At 35.1% G+C, this 20,959-nt stretch overlaps 2 protein-coding genes across 2 annotated transcripts; both read left to right on the forward strand.

Moving 5' to 3' along the window:
- The first annotated feature begins 8,713 nt into the window (after positions 1 to 8,713).
- Positions 8,714 to 20,687, forward strand: LOC132180101 (uncharacterized protein At4g04980-like). The gene is made up of 7 exons (XM_088516093.1): positions 8,714 to 8,800; positions 8,898 to 9,024; positions 18,563 to 19,151; positions 19,277 to 19,442; positions 19,532 to 19,696; positions 19,825 to 19,977; positions 20,398 to 20,687. The coding sequence occupies exons 1-7, from the start codon at positions 8,714 to 8,716 to the stop codon at positions 20,584 to 20,586; spliced, it is 1,476 nt and encodes a 491-aa protein (XP_088372219.1). The 3' UTR covers positions 20,587 to 20,687.
- Positions 11,744 to 17,724, forward strand: LOC148586575 (uncharacterized). The gene is made up of 10 exons (XM_088515214.1): positions 11,744 to 11,805; positions 11,911 to 13,125; positions 13,983 to 14,072; positions 14,335 to 14,412; positions 15,051 to 15,141; positions 15,254 to 15,487; positions 15,660 to 15,752; positions 15,832 to 15,933; positions 16,030 to 16,471; positions 17,585 to 17,724. Exons 1-10 carry the CDS (start codon positions 11,744 to 11,746, stop codon positions 17,623 to 17,625), a joined length of 2,448 nt encoding a protein of 815 aa, XP_088371340.1. The 3' UTR covers positions 17,626 to 17,724.
- Positions 20,688 to 20,959: the final 272 nt, after the last annotated feature.

Below are 20,959 nucleotides of genomic sequence, written 5' to 3' on the forward strand. Positions count from 1 at the left end.
ATGATGTGCATGTACAACTTGGTAATTATCAATAGAGGATATTAGCATGACATATTCTGTTTGGCGCCTTTGTCGGTCTTCTTATTTTGAGAAAGTAAATGAGAACAATACACCCTTCGATTAGCGGATTAGAATCGTTTCCACTTTAAATAAAATTGAGAGAAACCAATTAATGGAAATGATCTTATTACTCAATTATCATTTAAAAACTAGCCCTAAAAAAAAGAAATATGGATCTGCATCCCCTCGAATTCTTAAAAAATTTGTTTTTCTTACCAAAACAAAAACAACTTACGCTTTTTCTTCCTCATGTCAAAGTGAAAAAAAATCTTAGCCTTTTCAACTTTTTTCAGTAATTCTGAAAAAAAAAATAATAATAATAATAATAATAACAAAAAATTGCAGCTTCAAGAAAAAAATCTCACACTCAAGCCCCCAAATAACTCAGAATTTGTTCCCACGTATCTGAACTAGCTCAAAACATTACACTTCAAGAAAATAAACGACAAACACATTGGTGTCAAAAAAACAAAATTATTCGTCCCCTAAAGGTAGCTCAATCGGCTGGGACCACGCCTAATTAAGTGGAGGTCATTAGTTCGAATTCCCCTCTCCTCTCTTGTGCGGACATGTCAAAAAAAACAAAAAACAAAACAAAAACAAGACAAAATTATTTGTTGGGCTTGGTGAACATGAACTTACTAAATCTGAAATTGTACAAGGATTGTGTAATACTCGTTTATATATTTGTTGGGCTTGGTGAACATGAACTTACTAGATCTGAAATTGTACAAGGATTGTGTAATACTCGTTTATATATATATATATATATATATATATATATATATATATTTCCAGAATTTTTTTTGCAGAAAAAGTTCGGCGTTCTTGAGAATGCTCTCCAAACGTATGTATGTAATACTCTTTCCAATAAGAGGATTGCATAATACTCTTTTCCAGATTTTTTTTTTTTTTTTTTTTCAGAATTTCCGGAAAAAGTTAAAAAAGCTAGATTTTCTTTCACTTTGACATGAGGAGGAAAAAACATCAAGTTGTTTTTGTTTTGGGAAGGAAACGAGTTGTACGTTGTTTTTTTGTTTTGAGATGGAAACAAAACAAATAAATCATTTCTAAAAAAAAAAAAAAAAGATTATTTATGCATTGGTTTATTGGTTTTTTTTTTATATATATTATTTTATTTTATTTTTAATTTTTAATTTTGGGAATATAATGAGTTATTTTGTTTCCTTAATAAAATCATAACAGGTGGCATTTGTTTTAACCCTTAGATATAATGGACAACCAAATTTAAGAATTTGAGAAACTCGAATTCTCTAAGAATTTGAGGGGATCTAGATCCGTATACAATTGGATTGATGGTTATTAAATTGAGAATTTAAGGCTGGACTTTTATTTTAGGTTTTAATTAACATTTAATTATTTTTGTATTTATGAGCTAGTAAAACGGATTGAGACGTGATAATTCCCCATGATAGAGATGCAGAAGCATGAGGCAAGTAGAACCGGTTAATCAAGGTTTTTACGAAAACAATACACTCAAATGCAAGATTTTCAAAATAAAATGTAATTTGGTGTATATACATGTGCATATGTTATATTATCATTGATTATCAGAAGAAATGTGAATTTTTAAATAAATCATGCAAATAGTGAGTCAAGCTATATTTTTATATCAATGATGCATAATGTGATTTTTTATATATTGGTGTGATCATAAGATTTATATGTTAAAATTTATAAATGTGAATTATATAGATTGATTTGGAAAGACATTGGTTTATCAATGCATGTGATAGATGATAATTTTATGGTAAAATATGATATTGAGTTTTCAGAAAGTGGAAATTGGCACCTTATGTATGATTTATGAATTATTAATATTGATTGTAAGCACATTGATTATTATTTGAAACTTCCATTGGTATAATGAGATTTATAATCTTGGTACTGATACTAGTACTAGTATAAGGGAGTCGAGCGCTTTATCCCAAATTTTGGGATTGTGCAACCATGTATACTTTAGAAGGGAAGTAATATGGCAGTTGGTCATGGTCGGGTGGATCCCTCACGAAAACTACACGTGCAGTCCCATGGCTAGAGGCTCCAAAGAGGGTTGCTTCTTCTTGCCCAAGAAGAGGCCTCAATCCTCAATATATGGACCACAAAACCCGTCAAATGGGGCGAAAAATGTTTGACAACGAATGAATGACATTGGGAGACGGTTTTGATATATTTTGAATCATTGCATTATTTTATTGCTCATAGTAAGTGTTGAGAATAAATTCACACTACAAGCCCACCAAATTCTGGACCCAATGGCCAAGGATAGGCCCATGAAGATATTAATTAAATAGCAAGGACTATTTAATTAATTGATAGTCTTATATTCCAATTAGGATAATATTGGAATAAAGACGTCCTACTTATCTCTACAAGATGGCTACTCAAGATTATCTCTACAAGATGGCTACTCAAGATTATCTCTACATGATATCTGTTGAATGTTTATCTCTACATGATAGCTGTTGAGTTCTATCTCAACTCTGGACTCTCAAACCAATTCAAATAAGAAGATCCAATCCAAGTCTACTTCATCTCTCCGAGCCTATAAAAAGGCCCCGACACAAGGTACTAAAATATTATGAAACATACTAAAATATTCTTACATATTATTGAGTTAGAAACTTTCTGATTTTGGCATCGGAGTGTTCCGGGGGCCAAGCAGGGACACCCTTGACAATATTATTTTTTGTGTGTTGAAAACTGTTCTAACAGTAAAGATGATTACCCATGTGTACAATTCATTCTCATGGTTATTGAACGCTACAAAATTTAATATTTCATATCTTGTTTTGAAAGTATTGAGAATTGTTTTATTAATTTATGTGCATAATTTCAAATGGTAAATGGCTCAACATTACTCACTTGATTAATTATTTCTACTTACTAAGCCAGTTTGCTCATTATCTTGTATTTGCACTTTTTCAAAGATAGCGGCCTCGAGGAAAACTAAGGATTTTGGAGCTTAGTGAGAGATTGCGTATTCAACGAAGAACTCTGGTGAATGTTAATTTGAAAAATCCTATGATGATTTGGTTATGATGTATAGATTGTATTTATAGTTTATTAACTATTTTGGAGTACTAGTTTTAAATGTCCTTGCAATTTACTTAGGTGCATCAAGAATGGTTAAGTTGGATGGCTATGTGATGATTTATAGAACATATTAAATAATGAAAATTAAGGGCATGTGCATCGTACTTTTCATCATAGGCCATAAGAAAATCTACCACGCGTCTTTAAATAAAAAGACATACTAGAGGTTATAAACTATTACATTATTCAACATAGTGACACAATTAAACACAAAACATTGCATGAATATATAAAATCGCAGAAAATTTTATTATCATATATAACTTAAACACATTAAAATTGGATCAATACTTTTGAAAATAAAAACAAATTAAAATTGAATAAGTAAATTAGAATTAAACACATGTAGAGCCATAGATAAAGAGTACATGGATAAAGGGCCCATAGATAAAGGGCGACCCATAGATAAATTAAGAGTATATGGATTCATGTGAATGCCAAACACTTCCTTAGCTGTGTTGGGCCGAGCCGCCATGAACATCAAGCCGTACCCCAAGAATGGCATGGCCGTTTAGTACGAGTACCGTTGTTATAGAGCAAACATGCACCTCCTACTCCAATCTCCCAATTGAAATCAGGCCCATCATGCTGGTCTCTCTTATATTTGTAGATGTCAAAAGAGTAGGATCTAACTTTCCATTCTTTCCACTGAAAATGACAGAAGTATAATGTTCTCCCCCAAACGTTTGGCTTAAATTTGAACACATAGACGTCATTTGGTTGGACCACATGGACACCAAGATCGGCGTTCTTTTATTTACAGTGAAGGCTAAGAACATGGCCATGGTAGCCATCGGTTAACTTATTAATAATTTTGACGGTCTTTTGGGTATGTCTCCCCAATCCTGCAACAATATTAAACCCAGTTACAAACAAAATAAGCCACATGATTGGTAGAAACATGACATTTCTACTAGATGAGACCATGTTGTTTGTTTGTTGAGTATGATGGATATATGGTTTTCTAAGAGAAATACGTACACATTGTATTGTATATATAGTGGTGAAATTTATGGGTTAAAAAAAGAAATTGAAGTCGTCAACGTATCTTATTTGAAGGAAATGTGAACAAGTCAACCAATTAAGCGAATACCTTGTTTACTTACTAAAAAAAGAGTATTCAGTTAGATTATATTTACGTTTGCCTTTTTAATATATATGCCAATAACAATTACATGTTATTTTAAGCGCTTCTTTTGTAATCTATTTCTTTAGATAGCTTTAATTAACCATTTATCTAATCTGGCTTTTTTGGGTAAATGAGAAAATGCTGAAGAAACATAAATTAACTGAAAATAGAGAAGAAGAAAAAAATTTGAAACAAGTTACAAAGGATTAGGTCCTTCACTATCTTAAGGGGAAGACCCAGTAAAAAAAAAAGATATAAGAGGGAATACTACCAAAAACTTGGTTGAAGCAGCGCTAAAGGTGGACCTTGGTAACTATCTATCTAACTGTACTCTTAATTCTTACATTTTTAATTACCCATTTGAATTTCTCCATTTAGATTATCCCTTTCTTTTCTTTTTTTCCCCATTGAAAGTTTATAAAGTTTATGAGTTCCACAGCAAAGGCACCAATCTCCTCATCTTAAATTCTCGTTATTAGGATAGAAAGGATTCAATCTTGTGTCATTTATCTTAAATCATATTAAAGATTCCATCTCATATGACATAACAAGTGATTTTCCTTGAATTACAACTATTTTTTTCATTTACACCACCAAGAATAAAAAAGCGGCATTTAAATACATTAAACTGCCATCTCGTGTAAAAAAACAAAAGTCACTCTATAAGCATTAGATGTTAAAATTGATGAAAAAGTGATTATGTACAGTACCGTACATGATCACACTATGTCTTTCTTCCCATAATACTCTCATTTTTTTCACTTTTGAAATACCATAATTGCCTTCATTATAATTATAAAAAAAAAAAAAACAAATTAAACTTAATTAAAAATTTAAAAAAAAAAAAATGAAAAAAAAAACGAGGGGATTTTAGGGGGTGGCCGAACCACCTCACAAACTATGGCTGTGGTTTGGCAACCCCTTCTAGATTTTGGGAGTGATCAAACCACTCCCATAATCTGTGTTGGTTTATGTTTCTCGAAATTATGTCCTGCAACAATATTTAACCAAGACATAGACAATATAAGCCACTTTAGTAGAACATTGTATTTATATTGAGTGAGATGATGTTGTTTGTTTGTAGACTATGCTTGGTGGGAGCCCTAGACCCCTCTACTCTCTCGTAGAGTTCTCTAGAACTTGTACTCCTTTTCCACCTCCTTCATCAGCATCAAGTTTCATGGAGAAATCAAGCCATTGAAATAGAAGATCTCATCACCCTAACAAAGGCCTTGAATTGGATTGATATTTCACCCCACTCCTTCCCATCCCAGTTAGTAACAAAACCAGCTCATCTCTTACCTTTTTGGTAGGAGGTATGCTACACATCATTCTCTGAACTATTTTTTAACCATCTCTTTTTGCAAATCGAATGAATCCACCATTAGATTTGTAAAGTCATATGCGTTCTACAAAAATTCAGTGATAAATTCACTCATTCACTATACGGAGATGGTTGAAAGATGATTTTTATCATATCTCTTTTGGTAGAATCATGTCCCTAAAACCTATCCTCAAAACTACCATTAAAGCCACCTAAAAGCATGCTTGGGGATTTCTGGACAATACCTGGAATATTGTAATACTCTTGTATTTTCTGGATAGTTTTTGGTGAATTGTGGATGAAATGGTGATTGAGAGAGATGAATGTGAATGTGTATCTGGTTGTATTGAAAGTAAGAAGAATTGATAGATTGATTTTCTTGCTAAACTCATACCCTCCCCCAATGGGCTTATAAACCCTTTAGAGTCATAACCACTTTTTACAGCTGGCCTCAACTGCCCGAGTATTGCTATGAGGAGGACTAAATTCTCCATGGGTCCTTTCAAATGTAACATGATTTTTAAAATCATCAGTACATCAAAATCAATAATAGTCATTTTAAATTCAATGATAATTTTAAAAGCCACATCAAATTTTAGAGAACTCAAAAAAGACTCTAATCATCCTTATAACATTACTCCAATTAGCCAGTTGAACCAATCAATTATTAACCAACTCAACAAACTATTAACAAATCTTATTACACATTTGGCCCAACTGACTCAACTTATTATTCTGTAACCCAACAAACTACTAAAAACAACTTTTATTACACACGTGGTCCAAATTCCCTGAAGCCCTTTGCCTTCTTCAACGCCATACCAAGGGATCAATTTTAAATTACCATGATAACAATTACAAATTGATAATAATAACAAAATCAATACACATTATATGAAGTATACTGGTTTTAATTTACTGAATATCAATTTCCATGGAATGTCAATTACTCCACAAAAATATTCAAAAAGAGTCTCAATCACATTAGCACCCGATAATCATCATATTAACGTCAATGTTTTATGTTAAAGTATTGATTAAATGATTAAATGATACATCTTCTTATAAGCTTAATCTTTTGAGATTGGGATTGCGTTTGACAAATAGAGCTTTTAAGTCAAAAAACACATTTTGGCAAAAGTTTCATTTTTAAGCTTTTGCCAAAGTGCGTTTTGGTCATTTTTAGGATTTTTGGACCCTTAAAAGCGCTTTTAATTTTTTTACCAAACGAGTACTTTTTTCTTCAAATAGACTTTGAGTGTTAAACGCATTTTTAGATCTCTCAAACGCAATCCCAAACATGCCCTTAATATGGTATGAGAGCATTTTCCTATGGGCTTAACCGCTTAAGCTTTTGTGATAAGTTGTGATATTAATATAGTATCAAAGTCAAATTTGAGTTTGAATCTTGACTCGGTCAATTCATCCCACATTTTACTTAAATATTCCACGTGTTAGGTCTGATCTATTAAAAAAAAAAAAATTAAGCCAACGCGTGAAGGAAAGTATTAAAATATCAATTAATTAATTGATTTTTCATTCACAACTTAAATGCCAAGTAATCCCAATGAAAAGGCCCATAAACATGTCCTCTCTTTTTTATGTCAACTTAAACTTGAAATGTTGACAATTGTTAAAAATAAATAAATAAATAACAAAAGGGCATAGAAACATCTTAAAAGGACCAAAGGGAAGGATGGAGTTGAAAGAAATTTTCTCAAACACGGTCTAATAAATTAACATATGTCCTTCTAACATGTGAGACACTTTTTTTTTTTTTAGTATACAGACTCTTGCATCGTTAACTCCTCTCTTGACGAAACAATATCATCTCCAGTTCAAATGAATTGGAGAATATTCAATTAATTATAGTGAAGGAATATTTTTGTTTTTTACTTTTTGAGAGGACAAAAATACCTCGCTACTATAACTAACTGAATATTCTGAGGATCCTAATTCTCTCTTCACACCCAAATCTGACTAATTCCTTCAATGTGAAAGCGATATGGGAGATTGGAGATGAAGAGTTGAAACACAGAGTAATACTATATGTCCGTCTTGTTTCCCTCAAAATTGATGTGTCTTTTAAAATCACCATTAAATTTGTAGTAAATTAGTATTGAATTTTAATCAAATTGTGATTTTAAAAGTCACAATTAAAGAGACATAAACGGGACACAATTATGATATTTAGCATTACTCTATTAAAAGAAAAAACACAGGTCTTTCACATGTTAGAATGACACATGTCAATTTATTAGACTGAATTGAAAAAAAGAAAAAAATTATATCTTTTTTTTTTATATATAATTTTTTGGCAACAGAATTAAGTTTCCTTAGGCCATTTGATCTTGATTTTTCAACATATATGCCTGATTTCGTGTCGTATGGGTTACCAACTGCGTATTCATGACTTTAGTCAAAAAATACTTTTCCTCCTCTCATATCAGAACCAACATGTATAAAAGTAATACAGCAACCTTTGACCTTCAGCTACTTTATGCACATCAGATTGGCTTAGCCGCCCAATTCCCTCCCCAGATCAATGCAAACAAATTTTTTATTTTTTATTTTTTTTATAAACATATCAACCAAAAGTTTATTCAATTGCGCGCATAATGCATATTTAATCTTTCTTCTTCTTCTTCTTCTTCTTCTTCTTAGGTAAAACCAAGCTTTCAATAAATATTAAATGGCCCCAACATATAGACTAGCAAATATATATATATAATATATGTAAACATATACTAAATATATATATGCAGATAAATCTAAAAAAATCATTTTAATATGCAACTTGATACAGGATTCTCTCTCTCTCTCTCTCTCACACAGATACAGGATTATCATGAACTACTTCTACAGGCAACCAAAAGCTTTTCAGCATATCTAAGGATCACAAAGTTCATTTTCACAATGGAATCTTACGTATAAGAGGATGTAGATTTACATATATACTGCTATATATATTAAGGTAATCTTCCATTTGTTCCTTGAAAGACTAATGAGGCATCAGGGTTGATTTTTTGAACTGTGTTTCTTGCAGTTAGTGAGATACTTTTGTTCCATTATTAGATAAACGAATGATGGAGCACCTCCATAAGCTGTATCCCGGAATCATGGCTGATAATACTTGTTTGCCAAACATGAAGGGAACGACTTTAGATAAGGTTTACCAATCAGCTCACCTTTATGCCTGCACTTTTCATAGCTTCACAAGTTTCTGAGCTAATGAAAGTATTATGTATATATATATGTTGCATATAGAGACTGGCATACTTCTGCAAGGCTTTGATATCTGTTAGAGATTCATGGACAAAGAATCACGAGTGGATGAACAAATTCTTATTTGATAAGAATCTTAATGTGGAAAACACTATTATGGAGCAACTTGGTATGTCTTTTTTTTGTTTTTGTTTTTGTTTTTTATGCTTTTCTTGACTAGACACTACAAAAAAAAGGGGATTTTCTGACGTGGTAAACAGTGTCTTTTTTTTGCCACGTCAGTAATTACTGACGTGCTAATTAAACACGTCAGCAAAATTATTTTCTGACGTGTCAAAGTTAACACGTCAGGATTTACTGACGTGTTAATTCTTGACGCGTCAGTAAAAAATTAACCAAATTTAATTTTGACGCAAATTTTTTAATTAGAAATAAAAATTATTAATTTCTGACGTGTCGTTTTGGCACGTCAGAAATTTCTAACGTGCCAAAACGACACGTCAGTAATTTCTGACGTGTCGTTTTGACACGTCAGAAATTTCTGACGCGTCGTTTTGACACGTCAGCAATTTCTGACGTGTCCAAAACGACACGTCAGAAATTACTGACGTGTCAAAACGACACGTCAGAAATTTTTATTTCTATAATTATTATTATGTTTATTATTATTATTATTATTTTTGTTTTCTTTTGGTTTTTTGTTTTTGTTTATACAACTTATTTAATATTTATATACTTCAATATGCCTAATGCATGAATGTCGATAGAGGTAGGCATTGAAATAGGCTGCTGGCCCAAAATTATTAATTGAGGCTTTATGGACTTCATTTAACTATAATCTCCACACGATATTACAATTAATGTGTCAATTAATTAGTGCAAAGATGTAATTTGGAACTCCCCCCTCAAATTTAATTAATTAATTATTTTTTAAAAAAAGATATTAATGTATCGGCATATAAAACACATGATAGTAATTGATAAGTTTAACGTGATGGCTATTAAGTTTTAGACAACCAAAAAAAAAAAAAAAAAAAAAAAAGAAGGAAAAATTAACTTTGATAATTACACAACTCCAAATACCACGAAGTAAATATTTAATAATGGTCCAATTAAACACATATACTAAAATAGTATTTAATGCTTTTTTAAATTAAAACCTAAATTATGTGAATTGAAGCAAAAAGAAAATAAAATAAAAATATAATACAAATATTTAACTTATATATATATATACACATAATTACTGACGTGCCATCTTGGCACGTCAGGCGTTCCTGACGTGCTAAGATGGCGCGTCAGGCGTGGCCTTGGGAAGGCCAGCGCCTGCTGGCCGTCCCATCGGCCACGCCTTGCAGGCGTACGCTGGCGTTTAAATTTGGGATTTCTCCCATTTTTTTTTTTTTTCCCTCCAGCTACCTCCTCCCGCCGGCCTGCCTTCTTCTTCCCTCCCATTCTTTTTTTTCTTCTCTCCTCCGGCGCCCACAGCTCCCTCTAGCTCCCGCGCTCTCTCTCTCTCTCAGAGCTCTCCCGCGCTCTCTCTCTCTCATCAGCTCCCTCTCCCGCGCTCTCTCTCTCTCTCTCTCGCTCTATCTCTCTCCAGCTCACGTGACGCGCGTGCTCCGGCCATCTCCATCACTTCGCCGGCTGAAACTTCTCCGTCGTCGATCAACTACCTCCAGCTCGATCTCCTGCAGGTATATATATATATATATATATATATATATATATATATATATATATATATATATTTATTTATTTATTTATATATAGTTTTATTTTATATATACTGTTTTATTATATATATATATATATATATTTTGTCATGTTTAATCAAATTTATGTTTTATTTTGTCATGAATCCGTATGATGTTTGGTTAATATATATATTGGATTGATCGAGCATTTGTGAGTAGGTATTAATTGATGGAGGTGTTTGTTATTTTTTTTTTTTGCTTGAAATGTTATTTACTTATTGTACGTTCGCTGTATATGCACATGCATGCATGCAAGATGATGTTTCTGATGATAGCTAGGTTTTTGTTTCATAATATAATAGTTTTTAAAATGTCGCCGGATTGTTGTTTTATTTTTTTTATTTTTTGTTTGTTTAGCTGAAAAATGTTGGCTTATTAATTAGTAAATAATTTATACAACATTATTTAATTTCAATTTTAATCATTTGACCTTCTAATTAAGTACGTGTAGTACGTAGTGATAATTATAGAGATTTAATTCCATACTTTGTTTAATTAATACTTAAATTGAATGAGTCTTAATATTGAGACGTACATTAAATCTCTTATTAATTTGTAAGTTATACATGAGTATTAATTAAATAGAGACAGTACTCCAAATGAATACACACTTTAATTGGTACTATCCCCTTATTTTTTCTAACAAATTCATATCCATGAATATTGGAACTTCATATTAATTAAATAACTAACCTAGTTATTTAATTATTTTAGGGTCCCCATATATATATATATATATATATATATATATATATGCATGAATATTATTATATTTGCACATAAAAAATTTAAACCTATATGATAATGTATATATAGGTTTATATTTTTAACGTGGTTGAAATATTTAGGTTTATATATATGCATGTGCTTGAAATGAGGTATATATTTTTTAAGTCTTTTATATTATTGATTCGTAATTTATGTACGTAGCGAAAAATGGACAAGAGTTGGATGACAAAGTCTAGGGGTACGAGGGAATACAGAGACGGGTGTAGACTGTTCGTGGAGTTTGCAGTTAGTAACTGTAAAACCCCTGATGGAAAAATCAATTGCCCTTGCAAGATTTGTCGAAATAACCGGCGCCACCCGCCGGATTTCGTATTCGACCACTTGACAGGGGGAAAAGGAATGATGCCGGAATATACATTATGGTACTATCATGGTGAGAAGCATGTACAGGGTCCTGATAGACCGTCTGGTTCGAATCGCCCGGCTTCAGATGCGGGTGCAACTGCAAATCAGGGTGGAGACATGCACGCAATGTTGCGTGACTTATTCGGCATGCACGAAGTGGTCAGGGAAGACAATTGTGAGCCTCAAGTCGTAGTGCAAGGGGGTGAAGACATTGTAAACGAAGAAGCCGCTGAAGGTGACGCAGTAAAGTATTATATGCTTATGAAAAAGGCGGAGAAACCACTTCATAACGGAACAAAACATAGCAAACTAAGTGCGACTGTACACTTGTACAACCTGAAGTGCGTTGGTGGACTAAGTAACGCAAGCTTCTCGGCCTTCCTAGAGTTCATCAACCAGTTGCTGCCTGAGAGTGATGAAAAGCTGCCTGGTAATACATATGAGGCGAAAAAGTTTTTACGAGATATGGGACTTGGGTATGAGAAGATACCGGCCTGTCGTAATGACTGTATGTTATTCTGGAAGGGCACAAAGGAGTTGGATTCATGTACCGTATGTGGAAAATCTAAATGGATGGATGCAATCAATTTAGATGAGGATGGTCAACCTATATCGTCGGGCAAGAAACGTCCGGTAAAGGTGTTGCGGTGGTTTCCACTTGTACCACGACTACAGAGGTTGTTTATGTCAGAGCATACTGCACGCTTTATGAGGTGGCATGCAGAAGGCCGCACAAAGGACGGCGTATTGAGGCATCCGGCTGATGGCGAAGCATGGAAGTCATTCGACAATTTACATCCGGAGTTTTCAGCGGACAGCAGGAATGTAAGGCTCGGACTAACCTCGGATGGATTTAATCCATTTGGAAACATGAGCACATCTCACAGCACTTGGCCTGTACTGCTTATGCCCTATAACTTGCCTCCTTGGATGTGCATGAAGCAGACATCTTTTATACTATCATTGATTATTCCAGGCCCAAGTTCACCTGGAATGGATATAGATGTCTACCTTCAACCCTTAATTGAGGAGTTACAAGAACTATGGAATGTAGGGGTGCCCACATACGACGTCTCAAAGAAAAAAAATTTTGTCCTACGAGCGCAGTTGATGTGGACAATTAATGACTTTCCAGCATATGCAGATTTGTCTGGATGGTCTACCAGGGGTGAGAAGGCATGTCCGTGCTGTATGAACTCGACATGGTCGAAGTGGTTAAAACATGGTCATAAATGGTGTTATATGGGGCACAGACGATACTTGCCCATGGATCATCCATGGAGGAGGAACAAAAGAACATTTGACGGCAACGTCGAATTAGAATGTGCCCCTGATGTCCCAAGTGGAAACGAAATCATGAACCAATTAGAAGGGATGGTGTTTGGGGATGAGAACGCTGGTCAGGCAAGGGAGGCTGCGAAAGAAAAAGGAAAGAAGCAGAAGACGAATACTTCTAATGTAGTATTCAAGAAGAAAAGTATTTTCTTTAGGTTGCCGTATTGGAAAGATAATTTATTACGGCACAACCTTGATGTTATGCACATAGAGAAAAACGTGATGGACAACATACTTGGTACAATACTGGACATTCCAGGGAAAACGAAGGACAACTTCGCCGCCCGCTTAGATTTGCAAGAAATGGGTTTGAGACGTACACTTCATCCCTACACTGGCGAGAATGGTAAGACATATATGCGGCAAGCTACCCACACGATGTCCAAGGATGATAAGACACATTTTTTGAAAGTGTTACGAAATGTAAGGGTGCCCGATGGATATGCCTCGAACATTTCCCGTTGTATACGACTTAAGGACTGTACGATATCGGGGTTAAAGAGTCATGACAGTCACGTATTGATGCAGCAGCTTCTACCTATTGCATTGCGTGGATCACTTCCAAGCAACGTGGTTAGACCACTTGTTGAGATGTCTGCATTCTTCAGGGAACTATGTTCAACAACATTGACACAAGAGGATATTGACCGACTACAGTGTGCCGTCTATATCACGTTGTGCAAGTTGGAACAGGTTTTTCCCCCCAGCTTTTTCACAAGCATGGTTCATGTGGTCGTGCATCTTATCGGTGAATGCCGACTCGGTGGACCAGTACAGTATAGGTGGATGTATCCGGCAGAGAGGTAAACTTTGTTTACGAATATTTCATATTTTATGGTTTAACTATAATACAAGACAAGTATTAACTGCACTGATTGATTGTATATTCGTTCATATTTAGGAGCCTTGGAGTTTTCAAATCTAATGTGCGTAACAAAGCGGCCCCTGAAGGCTGCATTGCGGAGGGTTACATAGCTACTGAGTTGGTGACGTTCTGTTCGAGATATTTAGATAATACACCAACATTTCACAATAGGATACAAAGAAATCCGGATGGTTCAAAGGGACATGGAACACGAGTCCGGCTCGACCGAATCACAATGACACAGATACACCGGTATATTATGTTCAATTCGGACGACTTCCTTCAATTGCGAACGTAAGTCGATGTCATTCTACGCCATATTGTATATTCAATGAACTTGTAACATTTCCCGTATCGAATTATAATTAACTTCATCATCGAATTGTAGAATGCACATGGATACGCTTAGGGGGCGAACAACAGAGGATCAGTTGGAAACCCAACATTATGAGCTGTTCTGCGACTGGTACTGTGACTACGTAAGAATGACGTGATGTTAACAAAATCACTTGTCGGATTATATTTGCATGCATAATGTTTTCCAAATGAACTGGAACACTCTTTAACCAAGTGTTAACATTGTATTGTAAATATTCACAGGTCGATCGATTGGATGATCGATGTAGGAAGGAACTTGGTGAGAAATTGATAATGCATTGTAGAGGGCCGCGGGAGTCAGCAGTCAGATACAATAGATATGTGGTTAACGGCAAGTTGTTTCGTACAATTGCATCTGATGCCGGAAAGAGGACTCAGAACAGCGGGGTGTGTGTGCCGACTGTTGATGGCGAAACGTACTACGGGAAGTTGACGGAAGTACTTGAGATTGAGTACTACGACAGAACTACGTACGTTATGTTCAGGTGTGATTGGGCGGACACCACGAGGGACAAGGGGTACAAGGTGGATGAGTATGGCATGATACTTGTGAACTTCAAAAACCTTGTTCACATCGGAGAATTGATTACTGATGAGCCATATGTGCTAACTTCACAAGTTGATCAGGTGTTTTACGTAGAAGATGGCAGATACCCGGATTGGGTTTGCGCAGTAAGGACCAAACCAAGAAATATATACGACGTTGGTCAGAGTGAAGGGCATCAGGATTCAGGTGCCAATTATCACGAGTGTGAGCCGCTCATATTGGTTAAAGGTACCGCAGCGTACCAAAGAGGATATTTGGGACGCCTTGATGGTATGTGTTGCATATATGTTAAAACACTCATAATGTATATATGTATATATACGCTCTAAGTTGCACACATATATTTTAGTTTTTGTAATTTAATAATTTTGAACATGTGCAGGCATACTTTTTCGTCCCGCCCGAATTCAATTTGAAAGCCATAAAGAATGAAGCATTCAAGGATATGGGATCAAAGCTGCGGACTTGGAGGTACGAGCTTAAAAGACGCTGTGCAATTACGGAGGAAGATACTCCGGATACTATACGGGCAAGAGTGGGGGACAAAACACTTGACGAGTACAATGCCGAAGACGTGGAGATCTTATTGGAGAGATGGTGTACTCGTCAGAATAAGGTAGGTCATGAGTTAAATTCTTCATTTTGTGTAGTGTCATTATATGGTTTTATTAACATGTACGAGTGTCATGTAAAACGAAATTGCCTCTTTATTGTGTAGTGTTGCATATAAAGAGTACTAAAACCAAATTTCCTTACATTATTAACATATCAATATGGTAACTGTGTAGGACTATGCGAACAAAATGAAGAGCTTGCGAGCATTAAATAAAGAGCCCCATTGCACCGGATCGAAGAGCTATGCCAGAGCGACAGATGAGGAGGTAAGTGTGTAATTTAACATGTAAACAACAAATCATTTGATATATTTAAAAATATTTGTATGTCCTATTTTTTCGGCAGGCCATACGTCTGGGCAAGTATCCTACTCGTGCAGAGAGTTACATCAGCACGCACACGAAGGCGGACAAAAGCTATCCGAATGAGATAGTGGAAGAAAGATGTGTATGCTACAATTTAATTCTTTGTTTATATACTTTAAAATTATCTGCAATTAACAGTTGTATGACCCACTGACCCAATAATGAATGTAACATACAGAAAAGGATGAAGGAGCTGATACCCACCGACCCTGCAGCGTCGTCTAGCATCACAGAGGGAACGGTCAAGTGGGCGCCAAACGACGCGTATGCACAGGCCCATGGAAATAAGCCTGAATACGCCGGTAGGGTTCGGCAGCTTGGATCGGGTATTTTGCCCGTGCGGGGCTCCATACGTTCATACTATACACCTTCACAAGCAAGGTCAGAAAACACCAGCCAGTACTCCATGATATCACAAGAAACGCTTGACAGAGCTCTTGAGGCGGAGAGGGCGAAGCACAAGGAAGAGATAGATGCATTGGTGGCCGAGAACAATGCACGTCAGGCAGCGTTTGACGCCCGATTGCGCCAGATTGAGGCAATGATGCGGTTCAGCTCTGCACCAGATGGAGCTTCCCCACATATTGCGGTGGTGCCATCGTCGATCGACGGCGAAGCAGGTACTGACATTTTTTAATGGTCAAATGTGTTTTTAGACCTTTACCTATATATATGTGAACTTCTATAACCTATATATATGTTAACGTATAACTTATGACCTTTTCAGTTATAACTTATGACCTTATGACCTTATAACTTATAACTTATAACTTATAACTTATGACCTATATATATGGAATTGTGTTATCTTATGACCTTTTCAGTTTTATGGAGGGGCCTACTGTTTCCTAGATTAGAGTAGCGGGGCCGAGGATCCCTCCCTCATGTATTATTTTTGAAGAAGAAATCCCTCATGTGTATTAAATCAGAAAGCATTGTTACCCATATACTAATTCTTGCGTGACTTGTCACATACAGCATTCCAATTGGGCTGCCTTAGGAGATAGAAAATAGTGGCCACCTTTTCTTGAATTAACTTGCTTGCTTCTATTTTTAATGGTCAAATGTGTTTCTAGAACTTTAGCTATATCATGTGAACTTCTAAAACCTATATATATGTCAACTTATAAATTTAGAGTATGGATATATATGTTGTAGTCATTCTCTTAATTAATTAATGTTGTGTAATTCCTGTTGAATTTGGTTTATATATCATTGTTGGTTTGGTGGTGGATGTGGGTACGTACGAGCGTTGCTTTTGAACTGTTTTATTGGTATTATGAGATCAATATACAACTATAGTCCTTGTAGAATATTAACAATCTAGTGTATGTGATTGTTTGAGAGTATGAAACGATCAAGTATTAACTAGATGAATATCATAATTTTTTGGAAATAATATAACATGATTTGAATATATGTAAAGTCCTATGTGTTAATATCCTCAACAAATTAAAATGTTAATAAATATCTCACATAATTGCCATGGCAAAAATGAAGCGCATGAGTCTATAAATTTAACGTCAACATTGATTGCTCTTGAGGCGGAGAATTTTAGTTTTTTTTTTTATATGCATTTTTGGCTAATTAACTTCATCATCGTTTTACCTCTTGTTGTTATATCATTTACTGTGTTAGACTCAACAATTGAGTTGGGTGAATATTTGGACATAAATGAATTGCCCTTACATAGTCAATATTGTTTGGTGATTGTTTGTTTTTATCGTTTGCAGGTGATGGAGAAGATGCTATGAATGTCAATAATCAGCATTGACCGTCTGGTTTGCCATTCATACTTGTATAAAAGTTACTTTGTTGACGTAATTGTATTTATGATATCCCTTTTTATAACAACAGAGATAGTTTTTTGATAATTGTGGTTGGTTATTGACACTGGTATATATATGTTATTTTGTGTGTGTTAAGATTGATGGAAAAATAGTCTGATGTGTTAACTTATTAGGTTATGACTTATGTTATTTGTTATTGATGGAAAAATAACATGACTTATGTTATTTGTATAGATTGACGGAAAAATTGCTAGAATTATTTGCAATGATTGATGGATAAATTGTATATCAGGTTAATTGTAATCCAAAATTCGAGTATAGTCTCAAAAAAACTAAAGAAAAATATATTGGGGGGTGGAAAAGAATTTAAAAAAATTAACCAAAATTTCTGACGTGTCAATTTGTGACACGTCAGAAATTTCTGACGTGCCACAAATTAACACGTCAGAAATTTTCTGACGTGTCAATTTGTGGCACGTCAGAAATTTCTGACGTGTCACAAATTGACACGTCAGAAAATTTCTGACGTGTTACAAATTAACACGTCAGCAATTTTCTGACGTGTCAATTTGTGACACGTCAGAAAATTGCTGACGTGCCACAATTTAACACGTCAGAAAATTTTCTGACGTGTCAATTTGTGGCACGTCAGAAATTTCTGACGTGTTGAATTTGACACGTCAGAAAAAAATTTCTGACGTGTCGATTCATAACACGTCAGAAATTTCTGACGTGTTATAAATCGACACGTCAGAAATTTTCCATTTCTGACACTTATAATATTCACGCGCGAGACACGTCAGGAACACCACGTCAGGGACGTTTTCTGACGTGTCAGGCAGCCTGACACGTCAGAAAACGTACGTCAGAAAAAAATCATTTTCTTGTAGTGAGATTTCAATATAATTTCACTTTTTAAAGTTGATATAGTGTTCGCAACACTTGATTGCATGATTAAGGCTGCAAGAGAATTATTCGATATGCTGGATGAGGAAGATATGAAGGAAGGTTATAATTCCCCATCTCTTCTCCAGCAGACTCTTGTAGTTCATGTTGCTCAAGATTCCAGCCCCCTCAATAAAAATCATGAGAAGGTTGAAGAATTAAAACCAAATGCTAAAGAAGTAAAGAAAAATTCTCAAGTGATTGTAGCAGAACTAAAACCTGGCAACCCAATGCCCATGATGCCTTCAAAAGGACCAGCCCTGTCTCCACCAACACCCGTGGCGCCGCAGAAGCGTCCTGCTCCGCCGCCACCTCCTCCACTTGGCGCCACAAAATCCCTGCATCGAAAGGCAGCCACAACTAAGTTGAAGAGATCTGTCCAGATGATTAATTTGTTTAGGAATCTCAAGAGAAATGTAGAAGGGTCTAGCCTTTTAAATTTGGTTAATTCTGCTGATGTTAATCATGAAAGAAGAGCTCCAACTGGTACAAGGAGTCCACAAATTGGAGGCGCCACTGGTTGGAAACAAGGACTGGCTGCTTCATTGGCAGAGTTGACAAAGAGGTTTGCTTCTCATGACACCTTTTACTGTTGAAAGAATCCATTATATTTGGAGATGGCAGATTTCAAAAAACTTCAACTCACAAAAGCGTTTGGCTTTTTTAATTTTTAAATCTCTTTGGCCTCAGATCAACTTACTTCCAACAAATAGAAGAAGATGCTCGAAAGCATGAAAAGTCAATCATGGAGCTGAAGATAGCCATTAGGTCCTTCCAAGCAAAAGACATGGTTAAGCTGCTTATGTTCCAAAGACGGGTGGAATCTTTTCTTGAAGGCCTAACTGATGAAACCCAGGTCAACATACTATGGGATTTCTCAAACAAGATTAAACATCCATCCTCATTGTCAACCTTAGTTGATCTTTCAATTTCTTTAAGGTGTAGGTTCTCGGAAAATATGAAGATTTCCCTACAAAGAAGCTGGAAGCATTGAGGACAGCTTCAGCTTTGTACTCAAAATTAGATAAAATAGCAACAAACTTGAAGGAACTGCAGATAGTGGCACCCTTGGACCAGCTCTTCAACAAGGTTGAGAGTTTTTTCAGTAAGGTAAATAATCAATTCCAATGAGGTCTTAAACCTTATAATATCACCATATTTAGTAACCCTTGGTAAGTCCAAACTTCATTGAATTTTCATACTCTTTTGTAATATATCTTCATTCTCTCCTCACTAAGATCAAAAAAGAATTGGAGGCACTTGAAAGGATCAAAGAAGAAGAATCCAAGAAATTTAAGAGTCATGATATTCATTTCGACTTCAACATCCTTACACTGATCAAGGAATTAATGGTGGATGTTTCCTCAAGCTGCATGGAGCTAGCACTTAAGGTAGCTTTAGTACTAATTTTACAATGAGAATGATACTCTTCACGCTCATTTATCACACTCATTTTACATCAGCTGACCTGGCGTGTTTTAAGTGAGTTTCCTTGAAAACCACTTAAATAAAACACACCTTGTTAGCCATGTGTAAAATAGGTGTGAAGAATAGCGTTATTCTTTTACATTTATTAAACGAATAATTCTATTCTTCTCACTTGTTTATTATACTCATGTCACACTGTCTGACATGACGTGTTTTAAGTTGCTTATCATGTCAGTCACTTAAAAAAAAACAAAAGTGTAAGCCACTTAAAACACGTCATATTAGCAGATGTGCCTTGAGTATAATAAATAGATGTAAAAAGTAGTATTACTCTTACTAAGCAACCGAGACCAAGCAAGGTCATATTGGCATTTTTCTACTAGGAGATGAGAGAAGCAAAGGCTAAAGAAGAAATTGGATCCAAAACCGACAGACAAAGAAAGGGAAATTCTAAAATGCTTTGGAGGGCTTTTCAACTGGCATGCAGGGTCTATGCCTTTGCTGGTGGGCAGGATGATCGTGCTGACAAGCTGGCAGAAGAAGTGGCTCATGAAATTGCTTCTCATTCTTAGCAGCAATAATCTCCCTTTCCTTGAGGACATTGCTAAACCAAATGTATTTGACCACATCCACACTGATGCATATATTGAAAAGGGTACTTGTTACTTGTACAAATTACTAATTATACGGACTTGGTGCTTATTTTAGAGTACTAATGCAGGGATTCTCAAACAAACTTGGATTTTTCAATTTGTGATTTACACATTTTCTTATAACATAATATATAATCTAATCTTGGTTCACTTTTGTGATACTTTTTTTATTTTTATTTTTTTATATATAGATAAAAGAAGGAAATTACACCAAACAACAAAGGGCTGGACAACGCAACAATAAACCCAAAAATGACTCCATTAGTTTAAGTAAATAAAAATTAAAAGGAAT

Source organism: Corylus avellana, chromosome 4 (genome assembly GCF_965113065.1).
Source record: "Corylus avellana chromosome 4, dhCorAvel1.hap1.2, whole genome shotgun sequence".
In the NCBI taxonomy this organism is placed as follows: domain Eukaryota; kingdom Viridiplantae; phylum Streptophyta; class Magnoliopsida; order Fagales; family Betulaceae; genus Corylus; species Corylus avellana.

Coding starts and splice junctions, on each gene's coding strand:
- LOC132180101 (XM_088516093.1), top strand. CDS start 8,714: ATGATGGAGCACCTCCATAAGCTGTATCCCGGAATCATGGCTGATAAT. Junction 9,025..18,562: donor CACTATTATGGAGCAACTTG/GTATGTCTTTTT, acceptor CACTTTTTAAAG/TTGATATAGTGTTCGCAACA. Junction 19,443..19,531: donor GCCTAACTGATGAAACCCAG/GTCAACATACTA, acceptor TTTAAGGTGTAG/GTTCTCGGAAAATATGAAGA.
- LOC148586575 (XM_088515214.1), top strand. CDS start 11,744: ATGCCGGAATATACATTATGGTACTATCATGGTGAGAAGCATGTACAG. Junction 11,806..11,910: donor GTACAGGGTCCTGATAGACC/GTCTGGTTCGAA, acceptor CGAAGTGGTCAG/GGAAGACAATTGTGAGCCTC. Junction 13,126..13,982: donor AACCAATTAGAAGGGATGGT/GTTTGGGGATGA, acceptor GTTCATATTTAG/GAGCCTTGGAGTTTTCAAAT.